Source organism: Aedes aegypti, chromosome 3 (assembly GCF_002204515.2).
Source record: "Aedes aegypti strain LVP_AGWG chromosome 3, AaegL5.0 Primary Assembly, whole genome shotgun sequence".
NCBI lineage: Eukaryota > Metazoa > Arthropoda > Insecta > Diptera > Culicidae > Aedes > Aedes aegypti.
This window is the reverse complement of record NC_035109.1, coordinates 6074639-6095387: the sequence shown is the minus strand read 5'-3', so window position 1 is coordinate 6095387 and position 20749 is coordinate 6074639. Positions and strand designations below refer to the sequence as shown.

At 39.3% G+C, this 20749-nt stretch overlaps 1 protein-coding gene across 4 annotated transcripts in view; it reads left to right on the top strand.

Annotated features, from left to right (window-relative positions):
* Window positions 1-20749, top strand: part of LOC5570306 (1-phosphatidylinositol 4,5-bisphosphate phosphodiesterase epsilon-1) — a 145793-nt gene that overhangs the window by 68186 nt on the left and 56858 nt on the right. For all 4 annotated transcript variants that reach the window (XM_021854288.1, XM_021854286.1, XM_021854285.1 and 1 more), the window contains one exon: window positions 1359-2260. In XM_021854288.1, the coding sequence (XP_021709980.1) occupies window positions 1631-2260 (630 nt within the window). In that variant the 5' untranslated portion in view covers window positions 1359-1630. The remainder of the gene's footprint in view (window positions 1-1358; window positions 2261-20749) is intronic.

Below are 20749 nucleotides of genomic sequence, written 5' to 3'. Positions count from 1 at the left end.
GTGAAAACTTCAGCCTTTCATACTGGCTACCAAAATTTTACTTCAGGCTTGAAAATAATTTATTTATATTTTTTCATCTATATAAATTGCAATTTTTCTACGCGACCGTCCCCGGATATGGCGGGTTTCTTACCTTCGTCAGCCGGGGATTTCACCCACGTTCTTGTGTCCCGTTTACGTGAGCGATTAACTTCTTTTCAAATAGCCGCCGAACACCGCTGATGGGCTATACTTTCGGCTTCTGATGACTCTTTTTTTTTGCTTGTTCTATCGCAACGTTAGCGTCCCTTTACCTCTGGCACCATACAATGAATTCATGGGTCAAAGCTCTGTGTGGGAGGCCAATTGTGGATGCTGTCTAGCACTTTATTCTACGGATCTTGGACAAAATACGGCAATTTCCATAATTTATCGTTAAATCATGTTCCATACACTGTTTAATGGTGCATGGTTATCCTATTTATCACAAAAATCATGCTTGGATAGAAAACTTGAATGGGAAATACTGGAACTGAAGAGTATATGGGTAAAATGTCCAACCCGGTTGGTTCAGTAATTCGCTTTTCAGAACAATATTTTGATGAGAAGCTGTTGTGAAAAAATGATGCCACCGCTTTTTTTTTTTGTAACGAGCGGTAATGTTTCTGGTACCACTATAGTCGTATACATATCTCAAAAATTAAAAAAAAACTTGATTTACATTGCTTGTTTGTATGAAAAACTCCTGGACACCTGACCTTGTACAGTCCATATTTTATTTTTGATGAAATGACTAAAACAAAATTACGACTAAAGAAATTGTATGTAAAGAGTGTCGATCCTCTAATGACCGATGTTCGGAACATCTTCAAAACCAGATGACCAAAGCACATTGGGCCAGATCGTAAAATTAGATTGAAAAATTAGTTTCACTATTATTTCGATATCGTGTGGGACCACCCTAACGTCCCATATAGTTAAAATGTAGTCTTAGCTGTAGGTACCAATTTTGCCCAAGGCACTTTTGCTCTAAAAAATAAACCTTGCGATCTGATTCAATGTATAATGATCAAAACCGACACAGGTTTCAAAAATAGAATAATTTTTTGAGAACCTGTGAAAACATAATGCAAAAAATAGTTGAACAAACATGTTATAGCGATCTAAATAAATACGCTGCCTGTACACTAAACGCATAATTGTCCCATGTGAATAGGAAATTCAGCAAACATGGGACTGACATGCGTTTATGGACAGTACAGGGGTTAATATTATTGCACATTTTGAAAATTCATACAAAGACAACTAATTTTGAACCATTCAAAAGTTTTCTTCAATACATGATACTTAAATGCATATTTTTTTATTTTTTTTTTCAGGAATAACCACTGTAATGGCATACAAGTATTCTAACAGCACACCAATGTGAAGCAAACCGACGTCTTTTTCGTAGTGTCTCATAACTTAGTAGTGGAAGAATCAAAAGCATACCAGGAAGATAATTTATGTCATGATCGACTGCATCAATCATCTTTCATTTAAAAAAAAAAGTATACAATATTATAAAGTAATTGCATAGAAAAGCAAGAAAAAAAGAGGACGGCACCGATAGAAGAATGTCATATTAAATTCCCCACGTCGATTACATAACATGCGTGAAGCTTTCCCGAGTCTTCCATTTAATAGTAACGCGCCAGAGGAAACATTATCACCTTCACCATCGGCGACCCCGCCAGTTCCGTCATTTTCGTCAGTTAATCAAGAAGGACGGAAACACGACGAGCACGAGGTGCCAGAACAGCAATATCCAGCAATATCACTTCTGTTTCCGACACCGACCGCAGCAACTCTCAATCCGACACCATCTCACAAACCGGAGCCAACGATAATCATCACAGAAAAGATTATAATTAATCGTGAGGGTGAAATCATTAAGGAAACATTGGTGGACAACGATTCCGAGAAGAATGCTCTATTTGATACTGACGGCCCGCAAAGCCACGTTGGCAATCTGCCACCAACAGTCGTCTCAACAGCATCAGCAGCAACAATTGGCACAGCAACGGCGAGCTCGGCAGCACTAGTGGTGTCAGCTGCAGCGGCGGCAGTGCCCAGCGGGACTGGGGGAAGCGGAACTGCTAGTACGAGTTCTTCAGCTGCAGCAGTGACATTGTCGGCAACGCCGTCCTTCGGTGAATTGGAGGAACTACAGAACATTCTTCATTTCCCGGAAGAAGTTGCTCTGCGGATAACTGACGCGGAATACCAACTGTTCTACCAGGTAATTATATGAGCGTTATATTTATTGACGTTGCTTGAAATTCAGGTGGTGCATTCTCTGATTTCAGGGGTATAATGTCGATTTTATCACATTTCCCCGAAAACATTCGCCCAAATAGACATAACTATGATACGAATACTAGAAATGCATAAGCTAACCACTATTGCAATAGTATTGTTATCGATGATTTTGTGGTAATGATCGTGACTACTCTCCAACCGAACATTTGTTCTGACCTTTTGCCGGTTGTATATGTTCTGGACTTTTGCTGGTCATTGAGTATCATGCAACTGGCAAAGAAAACCCTAAATTTAAAGTTGACAAGCAAAGTTTTTAGACAAATAAAAATAACTACAAAACGAAATAATAGTGAATCACACTTACAGACACTTAAGGCCTCAGTGAAGTAGAACTAACCAAAAAGAAATATGTGGACTATCCATGATTCTTATTTCGGACGCTTCCTTACTGTTGCCTCATATTTCGGGCATTTGGATTTGAATTCCGGACAGCTCATGAATGTCATAGATAGAAAAGTCAATGGCTAAACCACTAAAAAGGACATTATAATTTTCCATAAATATCTATGGAAAATGATTATTAAAATGAACCTTGAAAGAAAGATACTCTTGAAGGGCAAAAATTGAAACATTTCATTTGAAACGTTTCTCATACAAAGTAGAGTGTTCGGAATTTGAAGTTGTTCGTAATACAAATCAAAACGGTATATGAGGAGAAAATTACTTGTTTTTGATTCATATTACGGACACTTAAGGTCTCAGTGAAATATAACTAATCAAACAACATATAAAATTTATAGGGGCCCAGATAGCCGTAGCGGTAAACGCGCAGCTATTCAGCATGACCAAGCTGAGGGTCGTGGGTTCGAATCCCGCTGGTCGAGGATCTTTTCGTAAGGGAAATTTTCTCGATTCCCAGGGCATAGAGTATCTCCGTACCTGCCACACGATATACACATGCAAAAAAAAATGGTCAATCGGCAAAGAAAGCTCTCAGTTAATAACTGTGGAAGTGCTCATAAGAACACTAATCTGAGAAGCAGGCTTTGTCCCAGTTGGGACGTAACACCAGAAAGAAGAAGAAGATATAAAATTCATCACTCTGTATGATTATATCGAGCTTTTAAAATACTTAACAATCGAATAATAAGTGGAGATTCTAATTCCGCAACATGAATAATTTTAAATAAATGAAAATGTGTGGGCATATTATTCAGGGCGCTTTCATACTTTCGCCTTATATTCTGAATCTAATCAAAGATTTTAGGACAATCTCTGACAAGCATAGATAGAAAATTCAAATAATTAATTGGAATTGTCCAACCACTAACGGGAGATCTAAGACAGTTGGGTATTATAAATTCTTATAGACATATCTTTATTGAAAAGATCCTCAAAAATGAGACATTTTGAACGGTAGAAGTTGAAACATTTCGTGTAAAATGTTTCTCATACAAAGTAGAGTGTCCGGAATTTAAAGCTGTTCGTAATATGAATCAAAACGGTAACTAGACATACCTAATTACTATTGGCCACCGGAGTTTGAACTGATTTCTGTAGGATATACCAAAAGCTCAATTTTTTTCGTCGCGTTAAAAATGTGATTTTTGATATGATATCTAAGCAGTTATAATCGTGACTCCAAGTGCGGCTGGTGATCCATGGTTTAGTTCTTCAGGAGCACTTTGCGAATACATAACATGTCTGGAATCATGTCAATATGGGTGCCAACGAAATTATTTTTCTATAATATGGATCTAGAGATAATTACAGAGTTGTAAATTACACTGGGCACTCACAGCAGGTTACGGGTGGGATGTAGCCAATACGGAACATGTTAACCTTCCGCGGATGTTAAGAAAAACAACTTAATAAGATACTGGGGTCATTATGACCCAGAAATGTATACCCCTATAAATCAGCGAATTATCAACCGAATAATGAAATTTATGCCGCATTCGAAAGATATACTCCTCAAGATTCTGATCACTACCTGGAATACCGGTTCCAGATCCAGTGGCCACCGGGAATCGGCTACGAAGGGGACCATGTTGGCCACGTGGAATTTCAGTACAATCAGTCCAGAAATCTGCAGTCATCACCAAATTGTATAAGATGCAGGCCATATAGGAATGTACTGTCTTCAGCAAACTTGCTTCGGGGACCAAGAACTTCCACATGGGATACAATTTAGTTCAGAACTCGACCACCGCGTGGCGCTAGCGTCGATGCGAACTTCCGGTAGAGGCTAATTATGCGATAACTCGAGAATGCGAACACATAGAAGGATGCTGTCTTCGGCAAAGTTGCTAGGGAGGATAAGCACTTCCTCATGAGATAAAGTTTAGTTCAGAACTCGACCGCTGCGTGGCGCTAGCGTTGATATGAACTTCCGGTAGGAGCTAATTATGCGATAACTCGAGATTGCGAGCACATAGAAAGATGCAGTCTTCGGCAATGTTGTTCATGAGGATAAGGACTTCCACATAAGATACAATTTAGTTCAGAACTCGACCACCGCGTGGCGCTAGTGTCGATATGGACTTTCGGTTAGGGCTAATTATGCGATAACACGAGATTGCGAGCATATAGAAGGATGCTGTCTTCGGCAAAGTTGCTCAAGAGGATAAGCACTTCCTCATGAGATACAATTTAGTTCAGAACTCGACCGCTGCGTGGCGCTAGCGTCGATATGAACTTCCGGTAGGAGCTAATTATGCGATACCTCGAGATTGCGAGCACATAGAAGGATGCAGTCTTCAGCAAAGTTGCTCAGGAGGATAAGAACTTCCTCATGAGATACAATTTAGTTCAGAACTCGACCGTTGCGTGGCGCTAGCGTCGATATGAACTTCCGGTAGAGGCTAATTATGCGATAACTCGAGAATGCGAACACATAGAAGGATGCTGTCTTCGGCAAAGTTGCTCAGGAGGATAAGTACTTCCTCATGAGATACAATTTAGTTCAGAACTCGACCGCTGCGTGGCGCTAGCGTCGATATGAACTTCCGGTAGGAGCTAATTATGCGATAACTCGAGATTGCGAGCACATAGAAAGATGCAGTCTTCGGCAATGTTGTTCATGAGGATAAGGACTTCCACATAAGATACAATTTAGTTCAGAACTCGACCACCGCGTGGCGCTAGTGTCGATATGGACTTTCGGTTAGGGCTAATTATGCGATAACACGAGATTGCGAGCATATAGAAGGATGCAGTCTTCGGCAAAGTTGCTCAAGAGGATAAGCACTTCCTCATGAGATACAATTTAGTTCAGAACTCGACCGCTGCGTGGCGCTAGCGTCGATATGAACTTCCGGTAAGAGCTAATTATGCGATACCTCGAGATTGCGAGCACATAGAAGGATGCAGTCTTCAGCAAAGTTGCTCAGGAGGATAAGAACTTCCTCATGAGATACAATTTAGTTCAGAACTCGACCGTTGCGTGGCGCTAGCGTCGATATGAACTTCCGGTAGAGGCTAATTATGCGATAACTCGAGATTGCGAGCACATAGAAAGATGCAGTCTTCGGCAATGTTGTTCATGAGGATAAGGACTTCCACATAAGATACAATTTAGTTCAGAACTCGACCACCGCGTGGCGCTAGTGTCGATATGGACTTTCGGTTAGGGCTAATTATGCGATAACACGAGATTGCGAGCATATAGAAGGATGCTGTCTTCGGCAAAGTTGCTCAGGAGGATAAGGACTTCCACATAAGATACAAAACATAGAAGGATGCTGTCTTCGGCAAAGTTGCTCAGGAGGATAAGCACTTCCTCATGAGATACAATTTAGTTCAGAACTCGACCGCTGCGTGGCGCTAGCGTCGATATGAACATCCGGTAGGAGCTAATTATGCGATAACTCGAGATTGCGAGCACATAGAAAGATGCAGTCTTCGGCAATGTTGTTCATGAGGATAAGGACTTCCACTTAAGATACAATTTAGTTCAGAACTCGACCACCGCGTGACGCTAGCGTCGATGCGAACTTCCGGTAGAGGCTAATTATGCGATAACTCGAGAATGCGAACACATAGAAGGATGCTGTCTTCGGCAAAGTTGCTAGGGAGGATAAGCACTTCCTCATGAGATAAAGTTTAGTTCAGAACTCGACTGCTGCGTGGCGCTAGCGTTGATATGAACTTCCGGTAGGAGCTAATTATGCGATAACTCGAGATTGCGAGCACATAGAAAGATGCAGTCTTCGGCAATGTTGTTCATGAGGATAAGGACTTCCACATAAGATACAATTTAGTTCAGAACTCGACCACCGCGTGGCGCTAGTGTCGATATGGACTTTCGGTTAGGGCTAATTATGCGATAACACGAGATTGCGAGCATATAGAAGGATGCAGTCTTCGGCAAAGTTGCTCAAGAGGATAAGCACTTCCTCATGAGATACAATTTAGTTCAGAACTCGACCGCTGCGTGGCGCTAGCGTCGATATGAACTTCCGGTAGGAGCTAATTATGCGATACCTCGAGATTGCGAGCACATAGAAGGATGCAGTCTTCAGCAAAGTTGCTCAGGAGGATAAGAACTTCCTCATGAGATACAATTTAGTTCAGAACTCGACCGTTGCGTGGCGCTAGCGTCGATATGAACTTCCGGTAGAGGCTAATTATGCGATAACTCGAGAATGCGAACACATCGAAGGATGCTGTCTTCGGCAAAGTTGCTCAGGAGGATAAGTACTTCCTCATGAGATACAATTTAGTTCAGAACTCGACCACCGCGTGGCGCTAGTGACGATATGGACTTTCGGTTAGGGCTAATTATGCGATAACACGAGATTGCGAGCATATAGAAGGATGCTGTCTTCGGCAAAGTTGCTCAAGAGGATAAGCACTTCCTCATGAGATACAATTTAGTTCAGAACTCGACCGCTGCGTGGCGCTAGCGTCGATATGAACTTCCGGTAGGAGCTAATTATGCGATACCTCGAGATTGCGAGCACATAGAAGGATGCAGTCTTCAGCAAAGTTGCTCAGGAGGATAAGAACTTCCTCATGAGATACAATTTAGTTCAGAACTCGACCGTTGCGTGGCGCTAGCGTCGATATGAACTTCCGGTAGAGGCTAATTATGCGATAACTCGAGAATGCGAACACATAGAAGGATGCTGTCTTCGGCAAAGTTGCTCAGGAGGATAAGTACTTCCTCATGAGATACAATTTAGTTCAGAACTCGACCGCTGCGTGGCGCTAGCGTCGATATGAACTTCCGGTAGGAGCTAATTATGCGATAACTCGAGATTGCGAGCACATAGAAAGATGCAGTCTTCGGCAATGTTGTTCATGAGGATAAGGACTTCCACATAAGATACAATTTAGTTCAGAACTCGACCACCGCGTGGCGCTAGTGTCGATATGGACTTTCGGTTAGGGCTAATTATGCGATAACACGAGATTGCGAGCATATAGAAGGATGCAGTCTTCGGCAAAGTTGCTCAAGAGGATAAGCACTTCCTCATGAGATACAATTTAGTTCAGAACTCGACCGCTGCGTGGCGCTAGCGTCGATATGAACTTCCGGTAGGAGCTAATTATGCGATACCTCGAGATTGCGAGCACATAGAAGGATGCAGTCTTCAGCAAAGTTGCTCAGGAGGATAAGAACTTCCTCATGAGATACAATTTAGTTCAGAACTCGACCGTTGCGTGGCGCTAGCGTCGATATGAACTTCCGGTAGAGGCTAATTATGCGATAACTCGAGAATGCGAACACATCGAAGGATGCTGTCTTCGGCAAAGTTGCTCAGGAGGATAAGTACTTCCTCATGAGATACAATTTAGTTCAGAACTCGACCACCGCGTGGCGCTAGTGACGATATGGACTTTCGGTTAGGGCTAATTATGCGATAACACGAGATTGCGAGCATATAGAAGGATGCTGTCTTCGGCAAAGTTGCTCAAGAGGATAAGCACTTCCTCATGAGATACAATTTAGTTCAGAACTCGACCGCTGCGTGGCGCTAGCGTCGATATGAACTTCCGGTAGGAGCTAATTATGCGATAACTCGAGATTGCGAGCACATAGAAAGATGCAGTCTTCGGCAATGTTGTTTATGAGGATAAGGACTTCCACATAAGATACAATTTAGTTCAGAACTCGACCACCGCGTGGCGCTAGTGTCGATATGGACTTTCGGTTAGGGCTAATTATGCGATAACACGAGATTGCGAGCATATAGAAGGATGCTGTCTTCGGCAAAGTTGCTCAAGAGGATAAGCACTTCCTCATGAGATACAATTTAGTTCAGAACTCGACCGCTGCGTGGCGCTAGCGTCGATATGAACTTCCGGTAGGAGCTAATTATGCGATACCTCGAGATTGCGAGCACATAGAAGGATGCAGTCTTCAGCAAAGTTGCTCAGGAGGATAAGTACTTCCTCATGAGATACAATTTAGTTCAGAGCTCGACCGCTGCGTGACGTTGGCGTTGCTATGAACTTCCGGTAGGGGCTTAATATGCGATAACTCGAGATTGCGAGCACATAGAAGGATGTTGTCTTCGGCAAAGTTGCTCAGGAGGTTAAGGACTTTCACATGAGATACAATTTAGTTCAGAATTCGACCGCTGCGTGGCACTAGCGACGATATGAACTTCCAGTAGGGGCTAATTATGCGATAACTCGAGATTGCGAGCACATAGAAGGATGCAGTCTTCGGCAAAGTTGCTCAGGAGGATAAGGACTTCCAAATGAGATACAATTTAGTTTAGAACTCGACCACCGCGTGGCGCTAGCGTCGATATGGACTTTCGGTAGAAATTACACAGATATTGTCCGTGCATCAGAATCATAGTCCCTACTTCTTCAAACTAGAGAATCAAATGAATGAAATATTATGAAACAAATTGTTCAATTCAACTTCATTTTTTTCCTTGTCTCGATCATTGTCAGATCATTCTCTGCAACTGGGAAAACCGAGACTTGTCACTTTCAACAAGGTTTAAAATGTAACAAGGACTAATAAGTGTTCCTTCCATTACTCGAACATCCTCTCCGTTTGAAGCAGTCAGGACTAGGGTTCACTGGTATCTCTTTTCTCCATAACGCACCACGAAACTATGACGTACCCGCGTTATGGGTCATTTAGAAGGATGCTGTCTTCCACAAAGTTGCTGGACCACCCGGTGGATTTGACGTCGATTTGTATTTCCGATAGAGGTTAATTATTAGAGGGGGGTTTCACATTTTTTCGCCCAAACACGACCCCTACCCGAATTACTTTATTTTTTTAAACCCGGACCCGACCCGTACTCAGTCCTGACCCGAACTTGAAAAAAAAAAATCCGCTGTTCAAATCCGAATCTGACTCGAAACCTAAACATTTTTTGTAAGAAAAGACCGATTTTTAAAAATAGATAAATTCATCGTTTCTGATGCATAAGGAAGCTTTTTGGTTGTTACTCTTACCATAACTCTTACTTAAGTCCACCTAAATCCGAATTTTTACAAGCCCGATTCCGACGTACTCGAAAAAAAAATGTTCTAGCCTTCAAATCCGTCCCGAACCATTCGAGTTCGGGTTTGAAAACCCGAGACGCGACTTATAGAAGGATGCTGTCTGCGGTAAAATTGTTCGAGAGAATAAGGAATTAGTCATGAACATACGTTCAAAATTTAACCACCATGTGGTGCTGGCGTCTGTATGTATTTCCAGAAGGAACTCTTTTTTAAAGGTTTTATCTTCGGCAAAGTTGTTCAGTTTTTTTTAATTCTGCGTAGTAAATATATGTTACGATATAAACTACAGTCGACTCTCCATAACTCGATATTCAAGGGACCATCGACTTATAGAATTATGGTATAATAGAATATACCGACACAAAATCGAAGGAACAAATTTTTGTATTTCCAATATTTTTATTATCATTTTTGTAATAAAGCAATATTATTTTGTTGATAGCATTTTACAAACTATTATTTGAAAACATTTTTCGAAGTGCTCAAAAAATCACGTTATTTTTACTGACAATAGTTTTTATCATTTTCATGTCATTACAACTTGTAAGTATTTATTCATCTTCAAACAAAAATTAGATCACGTTTCCCCAAAAAAATAAAAAAAATAAAATAGATTTCGAGTTATGGAGAGAAATTCACATCTCACGTAACATTCCCAAGTAACAATTTTAGTTTTACGAATTACTTCCAGGGTGCTATAAATAAACGCCCATAAAACCACGGTCAAGGCACTGTTGCCTTCATCATGTCCCCCAAAACCTCTTGTAGATTAGAACGTGACTAGTTGGCCCACTCTATAAAGTGTATAATTATGTCACACGAATAAAGCAAAATAGCATTTATGGTAGCTATTTTGAGGCCACCTGTTCTAGATGAATGTCGCATCATCTTGTAAACGATTTTATCACCAACGTAAACAAAACAAAATAAAATTGAAAACACGTCTGTGATAAATTATTTCGTAGTGCTTTTTAAATGAAGTGATTTATTTGTGCTAGTGCTCAAATCTTTAGTATCAAGTGAGATTTACTGTGAAATGTGATGAGAAAGAAGAAAATTTGCCTGTGCCCCCTTTGAAAGTGGAATATTTCTTGTTATTTAGCATTTGCTAAAAAAAGGCGCCTGGTGAAGAATTTAAAATTTCTTGGTTGGATTGGGCAGTAATTGTGCTTTAAATTATATTCATTCAGTTCAATCATCACACCATAGCATGAAATGCGCGAATTCGTGGAGGTAATATGATTTAAAAAAAGTGAAATTGTGGCAACCGGAGTGAAATTAATATGGCGGGACCATAATTGATTGATTCATCGACAAATGCTGTTTTGTCATCATAAATACACAAATAAGGGCACACTGTTATGATTCGGCATTTGTGGGTGTAAAATTGCCTTAATAAATGCTGATCGAAGATGATTCAGCTTTTTTTCGCATTTTATGGTAACTAAGCAGCATTCAAAAAACTTTGACAGTTTGAGGGTGCTGTTTTGAAGAATTTATGCAAAAACAATGAAAACAGACATTAGTTTTGCGTTTTTCTATCCGGAATAAGTGTTTCTGAGTTATAACGCAATATTTATGATGTTACGTTGGTGTGGTGAATGATGAATTCGCAATACTAATGGTGTTATCGCATCTTACGAGCCAAAATAATGATTTGGGAGGCATAAATAAGGTAAGTTATCAATATTCAAGTGGAAGTTAATCAGTTTAAAAACAGCTTTTATGACAACAAGCTGTATTATATGAGTCTTTTATCATTGCCGTCACAAATAAGGGTCGTTCAGCCACGGCAAGCAGTTTTAATAAGGTATTTTATGCTGCCATAAAGCTGGTTTTGTAGCCACAACATTTTGACTTTATATTTCGTCTCTAAAAGGTTTTGAAAACAACTAAGAGCTGACTTACAAAATGTCATCTTTTAGCAACGTTAAATGTCGCCTCTAGCTATTACAGCATTCACGTAACTGTCATAAAACATTAATAAATCCACACGAATGCCAAATTGCTGTGGAATTGTTACTTGGGATCAACTTGTGGAGATAACGAATTACAGAAATATCGACTTATGGAGAGCACAATGTATGGAAATTTGAAGGAACTGGAAAATCCATCTAGTTATAGAGTATATCGGGTTATAGAATATCGAGTTGTGGAGAGTCGATTGTATATAATATAAAATGAGTTCTATGATATGATATGAACTATATTGTAGTCACTTCTAAAATTCCAACAAGAGTTCAGATACAGATAACGTCATGAAGTTGCAAAAAAAAAATTACTTCTAGTTTTCTTTAGAAGTTGTTGCAGTATATGTGCACTTTAGTTTTTAATTGGATCCGGAGGAATATTATGACTTTATACCAGTATTTCCTTCTGGATTTCCTCCAAAAAGTTATCTGGATCTTAAGTCGTAGTTCACATCGGAGGTATTCAAAGGATAAAGTCCAGTAACCTTAAATGATTTGTATGATGGATTCAACAGTTATTTACCGAGAGCTTATCCGATGGAATACAAACCCATGCCCTTCTGTCCTCATCCTCTCGAAATATCTCCAGAGACTCCCTCAGATATTTCTCCAGGAAATCCTTCGAAGATTCCTCCAAGTATTTTACCAGAAAATAATCCAAGCTATTCTTTACCTTAAGCTCTACAATGATTTCCTCTGGGGTTCCCTAGGACTTTTGCCAGAGATTCTTTCAGGAAGAACTTTTGTTTGCTATGCATGGAATAGCTTCCTCCAGGGAGTTGACATGGAATTTTTACAAGGATTCCTACAAAAAAAATATGTATAAGGATTTCTTTAGAGATTTCGCAAAGGTTTCCAGCAGAAATGTCTTAAGTGATTCCTTCGTAGATTCCTCCAGAAAAATCTTCATTGGGATTCTTTCAGGATTTTTTCCAAGGGTTCCTCCAGGATTCATTTTAGGAATACTTCGAAATTTTTCCGGAGATTTCTCCAGGGATTTTTTAAGTTATTTCTTCTGGTATTCCTCTATAAAATTTTCCACAGACTTTTGCAAGGATTTCTCCAGGAAAGTGTCTTCAAGGATTCTTGCACAGATATCTTCAAGGCTTTCTCCAGGAATTCCTCCAGGAGTAACACTTAAAACAATTTCTTCAAGGATTACTAAAGATGTTTCTCTAGTGATATCTTCAGATTTTTTTCCGAGGATTCCTCCACGGATATATACAAAAATATCCCCAAGCAGTTCTCTCGAGATTCGTTATTCCGGGATTCCTCCAGGGATGATTCTACGAGGAAATTCTACAAGGATTCCACAAGGAATTTCTGCAGGTGTTCTAAAATTCACGAATTCCTCAAGGAAATTTCATGAAACGCCTCAAGAATTTCTCAAGATAATCTTCCAGGAATTCCCCAAGAATTTCTCCAGGGATTCGTACTGGGTCTTCAATAATACTCCATGGATTCCCCCAAGAGTTCTTCTTGAAATTTCTCTAGAGGTTCTCCCATTAATTCCTGCTAGAATATTATCAGAACTTATGCTAAAAATTTCTCCATGGATTTCATTAAAAAAAATCTCTACATATACTACAGTAAAATCTCTATAATTTTTTTTTTAAATCTATTCACGGATTTCTTTAGATATTTCTCCTTAGATTTTTCGAGAAATTTTTCTATTTTAATACTCCTATAAGGATTATTTCAGGGATTTATCCAAAAAAAATCTACAGGGGTTTTTCCAGCAAAAAATCTACAGGGGTTTTTCCAGGGATTTCTCTAGCGATTCCACCTGCAAAATTTCTACATCGATTCTTCCTAGGATACCTCAATTCATCAGTGATTCCTCCAAAGATGTCTCCAAGAGTCCTTCATGGATGCCTACACTGCCCATATCTGCATATTTGTCACATTCGACATTTTTGACAAATTGAAGTTAATACCATGGAGAGTCATCAAATGATAAATACTTTCGATCAACTTACTGAAATATGTGAGATTGTTCTAGAAAATTCGAAAAAAAAAATACCAACTTGTTTTGTCACATTGGTAATTATAACCGCATAACAGTAACATTGAGATTATAAATGAGCCTCGTAATGTAACAGCAATGAAATTTCTACCAGAATTATTTTCTGACTATTCACCTAGTATGCGATATGTGTTGTACAAAATATCAGCCTCAAATAAGCACTTTTGAGTTCCTGGTAATTTTTATTAATTTTAGTTTCCTCCCATACTGTCATCAAATGTACTCTTGGTATTCCATTTACTCAATGCCTACTTTTGTCGAATGTTACAAATATGCAGTTATGATTATGAAATATGAAGTTAGTATTAGGCGCTTGAAACCTCCTTCCTTTTGGCTGTCTTGGTAGTGTCATTCTCAAAACACACCCAAGCCGTTCCCATAGGGGACGTTAGCCACAAGGAAGTGACGTTTCAAGTAATACTGTTTCATATGGTATGCCCTCTAAACTGTGGGCTTCGTGGCCTTGCGGTTAGCGGCGTCAGTCGCCTAGGCGTATTGTGCCACGGGGTGTGGGTTCGATTCCCGCTCCAGTCGGTGAAAACTTTTCTTCAAACGAAAAATTCATCGCTGGGCTACTGGGTGTTTCGTGTAGTCCGTTGCCTAATGTTAGTGATCGTTCAGTCTGTGCAGCCTATGTGCTGAAGACGGTGTAAATTGTCTCTTTAAAAAAAAAAAAAAAAAAAATTTAGTGCTGAAGTTCTTCTCCGTTAACTTCTGGACATTTCTTTTGGATCAGCTTCTGCAGAAATTTCAACAAGAATTTGCATAAAGGTTTTGTATGATAACAATATTGGCAGGAAAAACTCAGAAAAACTTCGTCAAATTATCTTGAAAAAAGATTTGTAAAAAAAATTAAGCAATTTCGCAAACACCAATGAAAAAATCCCAAAAATCCAAATTTCTCGTAGAATTATATAATAAAGGATTAGAAGAATCAAATTAGACTCATGTAGAACTTCGAGGAGACCTTCAGTAGATTTCTGGAACAATTGAATAAATTATCGTGGAGGAATTCATACATTAACTCGAACGAATGTTGGAAATATCTTATGGACTTATACTAGAAAGATCAGCTGGAGGAATTCCAAAAATAGCTTCATTGGGACGCATTATTAAAAAGTACTCTGAAGTGTTTTTAAAAAATCCTCTTGAGAAAATTCAAAATTATCCTTTAGAAAAAAATCAGACTATTATTCCGTCAAATCCAAAAATAATAACTTGAGAAATACCGAAAACAATTTTAAAATCAGATCGTAGAAGAATTCAATAAAAAAAAGACCTGTGTGGGAATTGCAAAAACTCTGAAGAATTCACTCCAGATAGATTTCTCCGGGAATTAATCCATCCTCAGGGAACTTTTCCAGGAATTATTGCATAGATTACTTCAAGCACTTCTCCAGCGATTCTTCCAAAGATTCTTCAAGCGATTTCTCCTGACATTCCTCTAATAAAAAATAAGAGATTCCCCTAAGGATTCCTCCAAGAAGATCTCTACAGAGATTTTTGCAGAATGTCAGAGGTTTCTCTAAGTAACATTTCTTCAAGGATTACTTAAAATATTTCCACAGTGAATTCTCCAGACATTCCGCTGGTAGTCCTCTCAAGATTCCTCTAGGATTTACTTCTAAGATTTCCTCCAGGGATCGCTCCAGGAATTCTATAACGATTACGTTCAAATTAAAGTTTATGACGTGCACTTTTTTAAGTAGGGGTAAGAAAATGTAGGATGTTTCTTATGAAATGTGCTCAAGAGTTTCTTTCGGAATTCTATCTCTTATTTCTTCTAGGGATACGCCACAGATTTTTTTTTCGGGGACATCCTTATAAATTATTTCCTAGGAGAGACACCCCCAGTACTCCTCAAGGCGTAATTTTATCAATTTATTTATTTATCCAATGATTTAAAAAATTACTCCTTAAATTACTGTTTAGGTCTTTTTGGAGTTTATCACGAATTTATTTCAGCAATTTATTTCTTTGTTTTCATTAAAAATTAGCCACGTGGTGGTCGTGTTCTAAACTAAATTGTGTCTTATGTGGAAGTCCTTATCCTCCTGAGCAACTTTGCCGAAGACAGCATCCTTCTATGTACTCGCATTCTCGAGTTATCGCATAATTAGCTCCTACCGAAAGTCCATATTGACGCTAGCGCCACGTGGTGGTCGTATTCTAAACTAAATTGTATCTTATGTGGAAGTCCTTATCCTCCTGAGCAACTTTGCCGAAGACTGCATCTTTCTATGTGTTCGCATTCTTGTATTATCGCACAATTAGCCCCTACCGGAAGGCCACATCAACGTTAGCGTCATGCGGTGGTCGAGTTCTGAACTAAATTGTATCTCATGAGGAAGTGCTTATCCTCCTGAGCAACTTTGCCGAAGACAGCATCCTTCTATGTGCTCGCAATCTCGAGTTATCGCATATTAAGCCTCTACCGGAAGTTCATAGCAACGCCAACGTCACGCAGCGGTCGAGCTCTGAACTAAATTGTATCTCATGTGGAAGTCCTTATCCTCCTGAGCAACTTTGCCGAAGACAGCATCCTTCTATGTGCTCGCAATCTCGAGTTATCGCATAATAAGCCCCTACCGGAAGTTCATAGCAACGCCAACGTCACGCAGCGGTCGAGCTCTGAACTAAATTGTATCTCATGAGGAAGTGCTTATCCTCCTGAGCAACTTTGCCGAAGACAGCATCCTTCTATGTGTTCGCATTCTCGAGTTATCGCATAATTAGCCTCTACCGGAAGTTCCTATCGACGCTAGCGCCACGCAACGGTCGAGTTCTGAACTAAATTGTATCTCAAAAGGAAGTTCTTATCCTCCTGAGCAACTTTGCTGAAGACTGCATCCTCCTATGTGCTCGCAATCTCGAGGTATCGCATAATTAGCTCCTACCGGAAGTTCATATCGACGCTAGCGCCACGCAGCGGTCGAGTTCTGAACTAAATTGTATCTCATGAGGAAGTGCTTATCCTCTTGAGCAACTTTGCCGAAGACAGCATCCTTCTATGTTTTGTATCTTATGTGGAAGTCCTTATCCTCCTGAGCAACTTTGCCGAAGACAGCATCCTTCTATATGCTCGCAATCTCGTGTTATCGCATAATTAGCCCTAACTGAAAGTCCATATCGACACTAGCGCCACGCGGTGGTCGAGTTCTGAACTAAATTGTATCTTATGTGGAAGTCCTTATCCTCATGAACAACTTTGCCGAAGACTGCATCTTTCTATGTGCTCGCAATCTCGAGTTATCGCATAATTAGCTCCTACCGGAAGTTCATATCAACGCTAGCGCCACGCAGCGGTCGTGTTCTGAACTAAACTATATCTCATGAGGAAGTGCTTATCCTCCCTAGCAACTTTGCCGAAGACAGCATCCTTCTATGTGTTCGCATTCTCGAGGTATCGCATAATTAGCCTCTACCGGAAGTACGTATCGACGCTAGCGCCACGCGGTGGTCGAGTTCTGAACTAAATTGTATCTCATGAGGAAGTGCTTATCCTCCTGAGCAACTTTGCCGAAGACAGCAATCTTCTATGTGTTCGCAATCTCGAGTTATCGCATAATTAGCCTCCACCAGAAGTTCGTATCGACGCTAGCGCCACGCGGTGGTCGAGTTCTGAACTAAATTGAATCTTATGTGGAAGTGCTTATCCTCCTGAGCAACTTTGCCGAAGACAGCATCCTTCTATGTGTTCGCATTCTCGAGGTATCGCATAATTAGCCTCTACCGGAAGTACGTATCGACGCTAGCGCCACGCGGTGGTCGAGTTCTGAACTAAATTGTATCTCATGAGGAAGTGCTTATCCTCCTGAGCAACTTTGCCGAAGACAGCAATCTTCTATGTGTTCGCAATCTCGAGTTATCGCATAATTAGCCTCCACCGGAAGTTCGTATCGACGCTAGCGCCACGCGGTGGTCGAGTTCTGAACTAAATTGTATCTTATGTGGAAGTCCTTATCCTCCTGAGCAACTTTGCCGAAGACAGCATCCTTCTATGTGCTCGCGATCTCGAGTTATCGCATAATAAGCCCCTACCGGAGGTTCATATCGACGCTAACGCCACGCAACGGTCGAGTTCTGAACTAAATTGTATCTCATGAGGAAGTGCTTATCCTCCTGAGCAACTTTGCCGAAGACAGCATCCTTCTATGTGTTCGCATTCTCGAGTTATCGCATAATTAGCTCCTACCGGAAGTTCGCATCGACGCTAGCGCCACGCGGTGATCGAGTTCTGAACTAAATTGTATCTTATGTGGAAGTTCTTGGTCCCCGAAGCAAGTTTGCTGAAGACAGTACATTCCTATATGGCCTGCATCTTATACAATTTGGTGATGACTGCAGATTTCTGGACTAATTGTACTGAAATTCCACGTGGCCAACATGGTCCCCTTCGTAGCCGATTCCCGGTGGCCACTGGATCCGGAACCGGTATTCCAGGTATTGATCAGAATCTTGAGGAGTATATCTTTCGAATGCGGCATAAATTTCATTATTCGGTTGATATTTCGCTGATTTATAGGGGTATACATTTCTGGGTCATAATGACCCCAGTATCTTATTAAGTTGTTTTTTTGTGGCGCCATCTTAGAATCACCTTAAGAAAAAATTTTTTTGGTCTTGCGCTTCGTTTCCACAAAATATTAAAAGTCAGGGAATTTCAGAAAGATCCGTTTGATAACAACGGAGATATTGCAAGTTGAAATTCGATTTTGGGTCATTATGACCCCAGTATCTAACTAAGGTTAAGAACGTAATTATATAAAAACCAACAGTCATGATTTTTGAGTTGCGATGTAGTCACTAAAATTTCATTTTCGAATTTCCGCCTTTTAATTGCGCTAATAAGATGGATCCTATTCTTGGCACTTTTGATTCACTTCGGCAGGGGGCGATCCATTAATTACGTAAGACAATTTTCGGTGTTTTTCAACACCCCCTCCCCCCATGGTAAGATTTTTGGTATGAAAATTTAAAATAAATTGTGTGGCGCGTAAGAAATCTCAGACCCCCCCTCCCCCCATAAGCCCTTACATAATTAATGGACCGCCCCCAGGGGAGTTTTTTTCATGGTACCAAACTCATATGTTTAGCAACAATATGCCGAGTTTAAAACAATTTGGCCGACAAAAAGATGCCACTAGAGTTTGCAATCCCGGGAACATTTTTCCGGGAAATGAGATTTCCCGGGAAATGAGATTTCCCGGGAAATGATTTTCTGTTTCCCGGGATTCACGTATTTCCCGGGTAGTTCTATTAAAAAAAGGATTGACCATCTATTTTCAAACAAAAACCTTCGCACAATTTACTTGTCATATCATTCTAACCAGGGACCTTCGTTAGCCGAGTGGTTAGAGTCCGCGGTTACAAACCAAAGCTATAGAGCGGTTCCACAGAAAACGACGACTTTTTTTTCCCAAATTTCATTTTTATATTTTTTGATTTGGATGAAATGTTGCACATGCTTTCTTTATGCCCAAAAATGCCTTTTTGCATCATCGGCTCGCCATTTTGACTCTAGCCTTACTTTTGAGAAGGGCCTAAGAAAAAAATCCTTAATAATTTTCAAAAAATTATAACTTAGAAACGGTTTGTCCGATCAGTTTGGTGCCTTCCGCAAAGTTTTAGGTTATTGTTGTGACCATCTGGAAAAAATATACACTGTAAAAAAAATTGTAATTTTTTATATATCGAAAATAAAGCTTAAAAATCAATTTTCTCAAAAATCGTATTTTTGTTTCTTTTTTTATTTTTTTTATATGTTAAAGTAGACAAAAAATGAAGTCTTTTGCACAGTGGGTCAAGATGGAGAAATCATGGACAAAAAAGTTATGATTTTTTGAAAATAGGTGAATTTTTGAAAATGAATGCTTTTCGACCCGATTTTATGAAAGTACGCAAAATTTTCAACAAAAAAGGTATATGAGAAAATTTTGCTAATTGCTACCGAAACATTTGAAAAGTTTATTATGACCATTTTCAACAAATTCACCTTTTTTTTTTAAATCATAACTTTTTTGTCCATGATTTCTCCATCTTGACCCACTGTGCAAAAGACTTCATTTTTTGTCTACTTCAACATATAAAAAAAAAAAATCAAAAATACGATTTTTGAGAAAATTGATTTTTAAGCTTTATTTTCGATATATAAAAAATTACAACATTTTTTTACAGTGTATATTTTTTTCCAGATAGTCCCAACAATAACCTAAAACTTTGCGGAAGACACCAAACTGATCGGACAAACCGTTTCTAAGTTACATTATAATGACCGAAAATTGAAAATTATATCATAATTTTGTAATAAAATCGCTGTATCTTTAAAACGGTAAAAGTTAGCCTGATTTTTCCGTATACCTTTTTTGTTGTAAATTTTGCGTACTTTCATAAAATCGAGTTGAAAAATATTTAAAAAGTTTATTATGATCATTTTCAAAAATTCACCTATTTTAAAAAAATCATAACTTTTTTGTCCATGATTTCTTCATCTTGACTCACTGTGCAAAAGACTTCATTTTTTGACTACTTTAACATATAAAAAAATAAAAAAAATTAAAAATAAAATTTTTGAGAAAATTGATTTTTAAGCTTTATCTTTGATATATAAAATATTACAACATTTTTTTTATAGTGTATATTTTTTTTCCAGATAGTCCCAACAATAACCTAAAACTTTGCGGAAGACACCAAACTGATCGGACAAACCGTTTCTAAGTTATAATTTTTTGAAAATTATTAAGGATTTTTTTCTTAGGCCCTTCTCAAAAGTAAGGCTAGAGTCAAAATGGCGAGCCGATGATGCAAAAAGGCATTTTTGGGCATAAAGAAATATGCATATGCATATGCATATGCAAAATTTCATCCAAATCAAAAAATACAAAAGTAAACCGACATTCGAATTCAAATGGAACCGCTCTATACTAAAGGTGTCTGGGTTCGATTCCCGGTCAGTCCAGGATCTTTTGGTAATGGAAAATATCATCGTACTCAT